The 13,346-nt window shown below is 38.4% G+C and overlaps 2 protein-coding genes across 9 annotated transcripts in view; one reads left to right on the plus strand and one right to left on the minus strand.

Annotated features, from left to right (window-relative positions):
- SPIRE1 (spire type actin nucleation factor 1) overlaps window positions 1-13,346 on the plus strand; it is a 225,816-nt gene that overhangs the window by 173,409 nt on the left and 39,061 nt on the right. For all 8 annotated transcript variants that reach the window (XM_025865189.2, XM_025865190.2, XM_073888012.1 and 5 more), the window contains 2 exons: window positions 9,181-9,267; window positions 9,929-10,058. In XM_025865189.2, the coding sequence (XP_025720974.1) occupies window positions 9,181-9,267; window positions 9,929-10,058 (217 nt within the window). The remainder of the gene's footprint in view (window positions 1-9,180; window positions 9,268-9,928; window positions 10,059-13,346) is intronic.
- Window positions 1-13,346, minus strand: part of PRELID3A (PRELI domain containing 3A) — a 155,325-nt gene that overhangs the window by 60,621 nt on the left and 81,358 nt on the right. The window lies entirely within an intron of this gene.

Here is a 13,346-nt window from a genome sequence, read left to right on the forward strand (position 1 = left end):
GACTAGGTCATCACCTCAAGGAAATGAAATTGGGATCTCAAAGAAATATCTGCACTCCCATGTGTATTGCAGCATTATTCACAATAGCCAAGTTATGGAAACTCCTTAAATGTCAACAGATGAATGGATAAATAAAACGTGTATGCATCTACAGTGGAATAGTATTCACTCATAAAACAGAAGAAAATCCTGTGATTTGCAACAACGTGGATGAACCTGGAGGACGTCATGCTGGGTGAAATAAGCTGGGCACACAAAGACAAATACTGCATGATCTCACTTGTATAGTGAACTTTAAGAAGTCAAACTCATGGAAGCTGAGAGTAGAACAGTAGGTTTCCAAGGGCTCAGGGATGGTGGAACTGGAAAGATATTGGTTAAATGTTGGTCAAAATCACAGGTTTCAGTTATAAGATGAGTAAGTTCTGGGGACTCAGCATGGTGACTATAGTTAATAATACTCTATTGTGTACTTGAAATATGCTAAGAGCATACATCTTAAGTGTTCCCACAAAAAAAAAAAAAACTAACTGTGTGAGGTGACGGATGTGTTAATTAGCTTGGTTGTGGTAAGGATTTCATAATGCATATACACATATCAGATAATCATGCTGTACACTTTAAATATGCATAATTTTTCTTTGTCAATTCAGCCTCAATAAGGCTGAGGGAAAAAAGAAATCTGATTGGGGCCCAATATTAATCCATAAACTATAGATCAGCTTTGTACATTTTTAGTTGTGATTTTTTTTAAGATTTTTATAAATTTATTTATTTGACAGAGACACAGCGAGAGAGGGAACACAAGTAGGGGGGTGGGGAGGGAGAAGCAGGCTCCCTGCAGGGCAGAGAGCCCAATGTGGGGCTCGGTCCCAGGACCCTGGGATCATGACCTGAGCAGAAGGCAGATGCTTAACGACTGAGCCATCCAGGCGCTCCTTTACTTGTAATCTTATGTCATCATTAGTGGTTCTGCTTTACTTAAGACAAAAATAGATAAAAGAGTTTTTTGAAGGCTCAAGATATTTAAGCTTTTTGTTTGTTGAAGGTTCTGTGAGCTTCAGAATGACAGGTGATTTTATAAATGTGTTCTTTATAATAATTATCAGTGATGCATCTCCTTGCCATTTAATCTATTAAGCTATAAATAATACATTTTTTGAACTTGGAGGTTGTGGGTAGGAAATGAAGACAAATGGATAGATGTTTCTCCTTCACACTGTTGTTTTCCTTTTCATGTCTTTCTCTGGCTAAATCCATGCAGTTCATTTAAGTAAACTGAGCAAGGGGCTGGGCAGATGGAGGTTCAGAGGTGAGCAAGTTCATGTGGGAAAATTTTCAAGTTTTCAGTCTCAAAAGCTAAAATTCTTGTTAATTCCTTATTTTGTGTAAATATACCTGATAAATGAGAGTGGAAGTTCAGCTACTCATTTAATTAACTTCAAAAACTGGGTGTTAAAAATTTTTTTATTCTTATCAGTATAACGCCACTTTCTAATTTCTTTAAAAACAAATATTTTGGCTTTCTCCCGAGTCACGGGAGGGAGCCGGAGCACTTCTCTTGAGTTGGTGATCGGTCAGTGGTGGTCCCAACATCCAGAAGTGAGTGAATGGTGAAAAGCAGCAGAGCTGATGGGTCATAAGGATGTAAGTGCGTTTGAAGGCTCTCACACCCTTTACTCCAGGGCTCAGAGAATAAAAACATCTGCCTGCAGCTAACAGACATTCTTTTGTGCCAGAAGAATAGCAGCCCCTGATCTAAGGAATCAGGGTCTCTTCTGACTTGTTTAGTGTCTATTTTTCTGGGGACGTTGTTACCCTGTTAGCATTTTGTTCTCTCATTCATCTATTCTCCTCTGGACAAATTGACAAGACGGAAAAAATCACCTCAAAAAAAAGAACAAGAGGCAGTACTGACTGCCAGTGACCTAATCAATACAGACATTAGTAAGATGTCAGAACTAGAGTTCAGAATGATTATGTTAAATGATTAGCTGGCCTTGAAAAAAGCATGGAAGATATTAGAGAAACCCTTTCTGGAAAAATAAAAGAACTAAAATCTAACCAAGTCGAAATCAAAAAGGCTATTAATGAGGTACAATCAAAAATGGAGGCTGTAACTGCTAAGATAAATGAGGCAGAAGAGATAGAAGACCAAATGATGGAAAATAAAGAAGCTGAGAAAAAGAGAGATAACTACTGGATCGTGAGGGCAGAATTCTAGAGATAAGTGATGCCATGAGATGAAACAATATTAGAGTAATTGGGATCCCAGAAGAAGAAGAAAGAGAGAGAAGGGCAGAAGGTATATTGGAGCAAATAATAGCAGAGAACTTGCCTAACTTGGGGAAGGAAACAGGCATCAAAATCCAGGAGGCACAAAGAAGCCCCCTCAAGATCAATAAAAAGAGGGCAACACCCGGACATCTAGTAGTAAAACTTACGAGTCTCAGAGACAAAGAGTCCTGAAAGCAGCTGGGGAGAACAGATCTGTGACCTACAATGGTAGAAACATTAGACTGGCAACAAGGTATCCACAGAGACCTGGCAGGCCAGAAAGGACTGGCATGATATCTTCAGAGCATTAAACAAGAAAAATATGCATCCAAGAATACTATATCCAGCTAGGCTGTCATTGAAATTAGAAGGAGAGATAAAAAGGTTCCAGGCTAAACAAAAACTAAAGGAATTTGCAAACACGAAACCAGCTCTCCAAGAAATATCGAAAGGGGTCCTCTAAGCACAGAGAGAGCCTAAAAGTAACATAGACCAGAAAGGAACAGAGACAATATACAGTCACAGTCACCTTACAGGCAATACAATGGCACTAAATTCCTATCTTTCAATCATTACCCTGAATGTAAATGGGCTAAATGCCCCAATCAAAAGACACAGGGTATCAGATTGGATTAAAAAACAAGACCCATCAATATGCTGTCTGCAAGAGACTCATTTTAGACCCAAAGACACCCCAGATTGAAAGTGAGGGGGTGGAAAACCATTTACCATGCTAATGGACACCAAAAGAAAGCTGGGTGGCATTCCTTATATCAGACAAATTAGATTTTAAATCGAAGACTATTATAAGAGATGAGGAAGGACACTATATCATACTTAAAGGGTCTATCCAACAAGAAGTTACAATTAACAATTGTAAATATCTATGCCCCTAAACATGGGAGCAGCCAATTACATAAGCCTATTAATAACAAAAGCAAAGAAACACATTGACAACAATACAATAATAGTGGGGAACTTTAACACCCCCCTCACTGAAATGGACAGATCATCTAAGCAAAAGATCAACAAGGAAATAAAGACTTTAAATGACACACAGGACCAAATGGACTTCACAGACATATTCAGAACATTCCATCCAAAAGCAACAGAAAACGCATTCTTCTCTAGTGCCCATGAAACGTTCTCCAGAATAGATCACATCCTAGGCCACAAATCAGGTCTCAACCGGTACCAAAAGATTGGGATCATTCCCTGCATATTTTCAGACCACAATGCTTTGAAACTAGAACTCAATTACAAGAGGAAAGTCGGAAAGAACTCAAATACATGGAGGCTAAAGAGCATCCTACTAAAGAATGAATGGGTCAACCAGGAAATTAAAGAAGAATTAAAAAAAATTCATGGAAACCAATGAAAATGAAAACACAACTGTTCAAAATCTCTGGGATGCAGCAAAGGCAGTCCTAAGAGGAAAGTATATAGCAATATAAGCCTTTCTCAAGAAACAAGAAAGGTCTCAAATACACAACCTAACCCTACACCTAAAGGAGCTGGAGAAAGAACAGCAAAGAAAGCCTAAACCCAGCAGGAGAAGAGAAATCATAAAGATCAGAGCAGAAATCAATGAAATAGAAACCAAAAAACAGTAGAACAGATCAATGAAACTAGGAGCTGGTTCTTTGAATTAACAAGATTGATAAACCCCTGGCCAGACTGATCAAAAAGAAAAGAGAAAGGACCCAAATCAATAAAATCATGAATGAAAGAGGAGAGATCACAACCAACACCAAAGAAATACAAACAATCATAAGAACATATTATGAGCAACTCTGTGCCAGCAGATTAGATAATCTGGAAGTAATGGATGCATTCCTAGAGATGTATCAACTACCAAAACTGAACCAGGAAGAAATAGAAAACCTGAACAGACCTATAACCACTAAGGAAATTGAAGCAGTCCTCAAAAATCTCCCAAGAAACAAAAGCCCAGGGCCAGATGGCTTCTCTGGGGAATTCTACCAAACATTTCAAGAAGAATTAATACCTATTCTTCTGAAACTGTTCCAAAAAATAGAAATGGAAGGAAAACTTCCAAACTCGTTTTATGAGGTCACCATGACCTTGATCCCAAAACCAGACAAAGACCCCATCAAAAAGGAGAATTACAGACCAATATCCTTGATGAACATGGATGCAAAAATTCTCACCAAAATACTGGCCAGTAGGATCCAACAGTACATTAAAAGGATTATTCACCACGACCAAGTGGAATTTATCCCTGGGCTGCAAGGTTGGTTCAACATCTGCAAATCAATCAATGTGATACAATACATTAATAAAAGAAAGAACAAGAACCATAAGATCCTCTCAATAGATGCAGAAAAAACATTTGACAAAGTACAGCATCCTTTCTTGATCAAAACTCTTCAGAATATACAGATAGAGGGTACATACCTCAATATCATAAAAGCCATCTAAGAAAAACCCACAGCAAATAATCATTCTCAATGGGGAAAAACTGAGAGCTTTCCCCCTAAGGTGAGGAACACAGCAGGGATGTCCCCTATCACTACTGCTATTCAACATAGTACTAGAAGTCCTAGCCACAGCAATCAGACAACAAAAAGAAATCAAAGGCATCTGAATCAGCAAAGAGGAAGTCAAACTCTCACTCTTTGCAGATGATATGATACTTTATGTGGAAAATCCAAAAGACTCCATCCCAAAACTGCTAGAACTCATATAGGAATTCAGTAAAGTGTCAGGATATAAAATCAATGCACAGAAATCAGTGGCATTCCTATACACCAACAACAAGACAGAAGAAAGAGAAATGAAAGAGTCGATCCCATTTAAATTGCACCCAAAACCATAAGATACCTAGGAACAAATCTAACCAAAGAGGCAAAGGATCTGTACTCAGAAAACTATAAAATACTCATGAAAGAAATTGAAGAAGACACAAAGAAATGGAAAAACGTTCCATGCTCATGGATTGGGAGAACAAATATTGTGAAGATGTCAATGCTACCTAGAGCAATCTACACAGTCAATGCAATCCCTATCAAAATACCATCCACTTTTTTCAAAGAAATGGAGCAAATAATCCTAAAATTTGTATGGAAACAGAAAAGACCGTGAATAGCCAGAGGAATGTTGAAAAAGAAAAGCAGAGCTGGTGGCATCACAATTCCGGACTTCCAGCTCTATTACAAAGCTGTCATCATCAAGACAGTAGGGTACTGGCACAAAAACAGACACATAGATCGATGGAACAGAATAGAGAGCCCAGAAATGGACCCTGAACTCTATGGTCAACTCATCTTTGACAAAGCAGAAAAGAATGTCCAATGGAACAAAGACAGTCTCTTCAACAAATGGTGTTGGGAAAATTGGACAGCCACATGCAGAAGAATGAAACTGGACCATTTCCTTACAGCACACACAAAAATAGACTCCAAATGGTTGAAAGACCTAAAGGTGAGACAGGAGTCCATCAAAATCCTAAAGGAGAACACAGGCAGCAACCTCTTCGACCTCAGCCGCAGCAACATCTTCCTAGAAACATGGCCAAAGACAAGGGAGACAAGGGCAAAAATGAACTATTGGGACTTCCACCAAGATAAAAAGCTTTTGCACAGCAAAAGAAACAGTCCACAAAACCAAAAGACAACCGACAGAATGGGAGAAGACATTTGCAAATGACATATCAGATAAAGGCCTAATATCAAAAATCTATAAAGAACTTCTTAAACTCAACACCCAAAGAACAAATGATCCAATCAAGAAATGGGCAGAAGACATGAACAGACATTTTTCCAAAGAAAACATCCAGATGGCCAACAAACACATGAGAAAGTGGGATAAAAAACCAACCAAAAAATAAATAAATAAAAATAAAAACAAACATTTTTATAAAGAGTGAACACAGAGAGCTTTCAAACATGGTCTCTCTGTACCCGAAGCACTATGCTGAGATGTTTTTAATTTCATTCTCAGGTTTGAACTACATAACCATACCTTAGTAATCCTCTGTTTTCGGTACAGTTGTGCTGTTGTTGGGAGTTGGTGGCTTAGCCATATTGGATATTACCCAGAATATTAAGTTACAGAAGTGTAAAAGATTTAAACTGGCTTTTTCTAAAATGTTTGAGTAAAATGCTGTAATTCTAACAAATAGCTTCAAATAACTCACCTTTTAAAAATGAAGATGTAGAAACAACATCTGTTATTTAGAAGTTAAGATATTGTGTCTCAGAAATGAGATCACGTTGTATAAATGTCTTATTTACTTGTGGCTCACTATTTTGTTCATCCAGGAATCATTTATCATTGCAGCTCAGAGAGCTTGTTTCAGTATGTGTTCTGTATTTATAGGAAAATAATTTCACTGAATCAGCAGCAGAATGACATTAGCACAAAGTTACTTTTTTTCATCCTGGTACAGACTTTCACTGACTCACTTCCATACTGTTCTGCCGTCTACCTCACGAGCACTGATGCACATTTTGTAATTGGGATCCAGGGTACAGTTTCTGACTAGTGTGGAAACTGAACTCACGTGCTTGTTTGGGGAACGGAGTTTACAACCCTGGCCTTATTTAAACCAATTCCCTAAACACTGGTGTTGTGATGGAAAGTAAACACTGAAGTAAAATCATATGAAAAATGGCTAGAAAGATATGTATTATCCTGCTCAGGAGTAGAGTTGAAAATAATAGGAAAGTCTGATTCAGTTGTTCCATACAATAAGGATTTTTAAAAAAATCTTATGTAACACCAAATCCATAGGTAGAGGGTTGTCGTCATGTCACATTAAGCCTCCAGCTGGGCTGCTAGCAGACATGCCCTCCTTACACCAAGTACTAGCAGTTCAAGCAGCTTTTACTACTAAATTTTTCCATGGGCCATCCTGCCTTCATTCAGGGGTGGGAGGTGTGGCCCAGGGAAGAAGAGAGTGGATGCTGTGTAGGTCACAGCAAGCTTGTCACACACCCTGTACTCAGAGGGGTCGCATTTGGGGAGCAGACTGGGCTTAGGAGTGGCAATTCAGATCCTTTTTTAAAAAAATATATTTAAGGTGGCGCCTGGGTGGCTCAGTCGTTAAGCGTCTGCCTTCGACTCAGGTCATGATCCCAGGGTCCTGGGATCAAGCCCCGCATCAGGCTCCCTGCTCAGCAGGAAGCCTGCTTCTCCCTCCCCCACTCCCCCTGCTTGTGTTCCTGCTCTCGCTGTGTCTCTCTCTGTCAAATAAATAAATAAATAAATAATAAAAAATATATTTAACATTATTTGTCAGTGGACACAAAGTAGCAACATGGACAAAAAATCTAAACTTATACATCTGCAGTGAGGAATAACCAACTGATTAATGACTTGTGAGCAATTAAAGTAGTATTTAGGGTTGGTGAGGACAAGAAAGCTGTCCACACCCTGAAATCTTAGTCTTACAAAAATACCTGAGGGTGGCCTGGGTGGCTCAGTCAGTTAAGTGTCTGCATTCGGCTCAGGTCATGATCTCAGGGTCCTGGAATCAAGCCCTGTGTGAGGCTCCTCGCTCAGCTGGGAGTCTGCTTCTCCCTCTGCCCCTCCCCCCCTCTGGCTCTCACACTCTCTCTCTCTCAAATAAATAAATCTTTAAAAAAAAACTTAAAAGATTTTACCGAATTTTACAGTAATTCTAAAATTTAAGTGACATTTCCAATAACAAATTGTGAAGCATAAAGAAACATTTCTAACCTATTGAAATAAAAAAATCAACCATTGATGGAAGAGGAATAACCAAATTATCTTTTTCTTCTCTCCAACAAAATTGATATTATAAAGTTATTAGAATATGATGGGGTAATCAAAGAGGTCTCCAAAGTAGAGGGGGAAAGGAGATTTCAGTCAGGCATTAATGAAAACAGTATGCTAATTTTCTGGATTTTGAGAAGTATTAGGTATTTGTCATTTTTAAAAATTTATAACTTGTTAACATTTCTTTTTTCATCCATCTTTCATGAGGAGCATGACAGAAAATGCCTAGGCAGGTTCTATTTTTTTCATATTAAGACTGGGAAATAAATAGGACAAAATGGTCACAACTGTGCCTTCTGGGGTAGTCAGAATGTGAGTTTAAATTGTTATTTTTTGTGGGTTTCTGGGGTTTTCTTAAATTGCTTTTAAAAATTTCTCTTTAGGGGCACGTGGGTGGCTCAGTTGGTTAAGCGTCTGCCTTTGGCTCAGGTCATGATCCCAGGGTCCTGGGATCAAGCCCCGCACCGGGCTCCCTGCTCCATGGGAAGCCTGCTTCTTCCTCTCCCACTCCCCCTGCTTGTGTTCCCTCTCTTGCTGTGTCTCTCTCTCTCTATCAAATAAATAAATAAAATCTTTTTTAAAAACTTTCTTTCTATAACACATTGCTATAAAGAGAGTACATAAGAGCAGGAGTCAGAGGCAGATGAGGGCTTTACCAAAACTCTCGAACTTAGTAATTGTGTGACTGCAACAGATACCCTCCTTGACATGAGCCTGAGTTTTATCTATAGAATGTGACTCAAGTCACCAGTCCTTCCTGGTACCTAGGTTTTGTACAAGGATGAAAATAAGAAGTAAAAGGCTTTATAAGTTATAAAATAATTAATAAGCATAGTATTATTTATTCCACTCACATTCATAATTTTAGAAACTTTTTGTAGGAAAGGATGAATCTAGTATATATTTTCACCAAGTGGTAGAACTAGTGATTCACTTTATGAACTTGTATTTTCTTCAATTCTATATGGGTTGTTTTTGCTCTGAATCACTCAGCTATTTATTCTCCATTTTATTGATTCGAAATATGTCTTTGGTAGAGCCAAAGTACACTTTCAGTAATTTGAGGTAATAGCTGTATCCAGAAACTTAGAATGATAATCCTATAGTCATATGAACCTTGTACTTTTTGTCTCTTTCCAGGTCAATGGTGATATTCCCCCTCGGTTAAAAAAAAGTGCTCATGAAATCATCCTGGACTTCATCAGATCAAGACCCCCTTTAAATCCGGTATGTGATCTGAGTGTTCCCCTTGGTTGCAGGTCACATAGCAATGTGCTGTCCTCTAGGACATGGTCTCTAGAACTCAGCTCTCGTAGTTTTTACACACAGTTTTACACTGATCTTTTATTCTCAGAATGATGAAGCCTAACTGTAAGTTATACTCTTCAGTGACAGAAAAAATACTTAAAATTATTCAATACAAAGCTGTCTTAAGATGATTTAACTCAAAACAACTTGAGTTATGGTGCAGTTTAGTAGCCACATGTCCTTAAGCAAATTAATCAGCCTCTCTGAGCCTTTATTTCTTCAACTATAGAAAGAAGATAACAAGAGTAATCTAAGAAGATTGTGATGATTTACTCAAAAATGTTACTTTTAAAAACAGTAATAGTAATAAAGTATAGGTTACATTTCAGTTGATTGCCTATCATGGTAGCATATTGTGAACATAATTATAACTTCAGCAAAACTGACTCCTTACAATTGGTTGAGCACATATGACTGTTACTGTGAAATCCAGTAATCTCCCTATAGCTTAAAGTAGTCCTTTATCAGTGTTGCAATCAATGAAATACAATTTCATAATACTGTACTATAGGAATGGACTTCAGTAAGAATTTAAAGACATCCACTGAAGTCTATAGCCGTTACTTTTTTTCCCCCCAAGGTCTCAGCCAGAAAACTGAAACCCACTCCACCACGGCCACGGAGCCTCCATGAAAGAATATTAGAAGAAATCAAAGCAGAGAGAAAGCTGCGGCCCGTCTCACCAGAGGAGATGAGACGCAGCAGATTAGGTGAGTCAGCTGCTTACTGCACTGCTGGTCTAGCCTCAGCCACTTGAACCAGTGTCTCTATACAGCCAGACCAGCGAAAAGTAGTGGCATAATGGTGCAAAGTAAAAACAGTGTTTGTTCCTCTCTCTCTCTCTCTCTCTCTCACACACACACACACACTCGAAGTTTATACTTGAAATTCACAGAATAGGAAATTCTTTCCCCATATGATACTGAACTCCATGAGAGCATCATGGCTTAGTGGGAATTGCTCTGCCATTCTCTAGACTGTGGTTTTAGAAGAGTCCCTTTACCTCTCTGAGTGTTGATTTCTTCATTGGCAGAAGGAGGATAAAAATTCTCTGCACTTTAATTATGGCTTTTATGTAACAAATAGAATTGTGGTCAAAATACATCATAAATTGTAATACATATACAAAGCTATTATGTTTTAGAAATATGATATATAGTTTTACTTCACATTTCTGTTGTCTTAATTATCAGTTTAAAGATACAGTATTATGTGATGAAAGCAGTGATTGTTATCTGATATCACTTAACTTATTCCCGAACTTTCTTTATATTTATGTAATGTTTTTTAATGTGTACTATAAATACACATTGATTTTGATTTATAGAAAGACCATACTATAAAATGGTTGTAAACATTTTTGTTTATACAGCTCTCCACCTATTTGTAAGATTAAAGATGCCCAAAGGATTCAGAGAAACTTCCTTTAGGAAAACAGATGATAGTGGCATCTGAACAGGAAAGGAACCACACTCTCCCAGTTTTCTCCCCTGATATCTTTTTCTGCCTCTTTTAGACTCTGCTTGGTCCTTCAGATTTCTATCCTGGGCTCATCTCTCTCTGAGCAACTGTACCCTTTTCCATGGTTTTTGTTCTGGCTACTAAAGCTCCCATCTATGCACCAATCTCTCTGAGCATACACCTGTTCATCCAGCTGTCTGCTAGCTAGGGCCTACAGCAGGCCAGGAGAACCCATCTGTTTTCTCCCAAACCATCTTCTTCTGTTTCCCCATCTCAGTGTGCTCAAGCACAGAACTTCTGTGTCGTCTCTGACTTCTACCTAACAGCCAAGCCCTGTTGATGTTTCTCAGTCTAGATCTTGTTAGTTTCCTCCCAACACTATCCTAACCCAGCCTGTCATCTTCTTTGTCTAGTTTATCACATCAGCTTTGACTGCTGTCCCTGCTTCCAGCCTGGAATTCTTCAGTCATGTCATGTTGGTATCCTCTTGTTAGATTCTCAGCCCTTCTTTTACCTTGTGACCTTCTTGCCAGCAGGGCCCACATTCTTCTTGTTCATTGTTATAGAAGTGCTCCCATAGGTGCTGCAGTAATTGAATGTACCTTCCAGTTACAAAGCTACTGAGTGAGTAAAGGTTGTATCAGTTTATCCCTGTCTAATTTTTATGGCAGCAAGTGTTGTCTCTTAAAAATAATGTTTAAAGTATGCTAAGTGACAAATCCATATAAGCATTTGTATAATAATGAACTAAAACATAGAAGCCATGTGCACCAAGAGTTAGTATCCTGAGAGTCCTTGAATGGGGCTGACGAAAGTCTGTGAATCCCCTGAAATATAAAAAATGTGTGTTTATTTCACAAAGTGTATGTATGTGAATTTTTCTGGAGAGAGGTCCATAGCTTTCCTCAGTTTCCTAAAGAGTACACAGCCTCAAAGAGTAAGAACCTCTGTGGAAAAATAAGGAAGTGGTATTATGGGATGCTAGCTTAAGACTGAATTTTTTTAAATTGGTATACCTTGAAAAGAAACAGTGGGGATAAAAGAAAAGATTTCAACAAAACTATGAGACAAAACAAATATATTACCATGAGAAAAGTAAACTTCATGATTTACAGGAGTACAGAGCAATTAGGCTGAGGGATTGTCAGCTTCAGTGGAAGTACCAATAGAATAGAGAAAGGAGCAAGATAGGCATAATGTTCTTATACAGTGTGGATGATATTTGACATATGGTTCCTTCACTTTTCTAATAGTTTTTGAACCTTTTCTGTTAAAAACCATGTCATCTCCTGAGGTGCAGAGATAGCAGGAAGGGAAGACTGAAGGAGGGGGAAATCAGAGGGGGAGACGAACCATGAGAGACTATGGACTCTGAGAAACAAACTGAGGGTTCTAGAGGGGAGGGGGTGGGGTAATGGGTTAGCCCGGTGACAGGTATTAAAGAGGGCACGTTCTCCATGGAGCACTGGGTGTTATACGCAAACAATGAATCATGGAACACTACATCAAAAACTAATGATGTAATGTATGGTGATTAACATAACAATAAAAATTTAAAAAAATAATGCCTGCCCGCAGATGCTTACAGAATGACTCTGGAGTGTTGTGTATGTTCATGCTGCAAGACCATTACCACCAGCCAATCAGAAGGCGTTAGTGAGGCCATCTGAGGGAGACACTAGCAGTCCTTCTGAGTGTCAAGGGGACACCCTCATTGCTTAAAAGAGTCATTGTAAGCCTTTGTCACATACATATTCTTCTATTTCATTTTAAACAAATTAGATGCTAAATATCAGGAAACCTACTTTAATAATTACTACTAAAATAACCTACTAAATAAAACCTACTAATAAAAACCTACTAAAATAATTAAGTATCAGGAGTGCCTGGGTGGCTCAGTCTGTTAAGTGACCGACTCTTGGTCCTGATCTCATGGCTCCTAGGATGGAGCCCCATGTCGGGCTCCGAGCTCAGCAGAGGAGTCTACTTGGATATTCTCTCCCTTTGCCCCTTCCCCCATTCGCACGCTGGCACTCTCTGTCTCTCTCTCATGCTCAAATAAATAAATCTTTTAAAAAAACAACTAAATATCAATTTTATGTTGCAAGCATATCTTACTATTTTATTTTTTATTTTAACCTTATGAATGGTGTTTCACAACCATCAGAATTGACCTGTTACAGAAAGTGATTGTTCATTCTGTGAGAATCTTCTACAATTCTGACTTCAAACTGATCTTGAATCTTATTGGAAAGTAAGGGATTTGGGTTCATTTCTGAATGAATCATTGGTTCTTACCATACAATTTTGCTTTGGGGAGTTTGATTAGGATGAGGTTGGCAGAATGAACTTGAGGAGACGTTTTCCTAAATATTTTTATAACCTTTTCCCTCCATGTAATTGTGAGCAGAATCCCACTATAGAAATTGGGGAAATGTGTAAATGTTTAAAGAAGAAATGTTACCCATAATTTCAACAGCCAGAAGCATCCACTGTGAATCTACTTGTGCAGTATGAAATGGAGACAAGAACTGTAT

Source organism: Callorhinus ursinus, unplaced genomic scaffold (assembly GCF_003265705.2).
Source record: "Callorhinus ursinus isolate GAN/ISIS: 27379988/994484 unplaced genomic scaffold, GSC_fseal_2.0 scaffold86, whole genome shotgun sequence".
NCBI classification, from domain to species: Eukaryota; Metazoa; Chordata; class Mammalia; order Carnivora; family Otariidae; genus Callorhinus; species Callorhinus ursinus.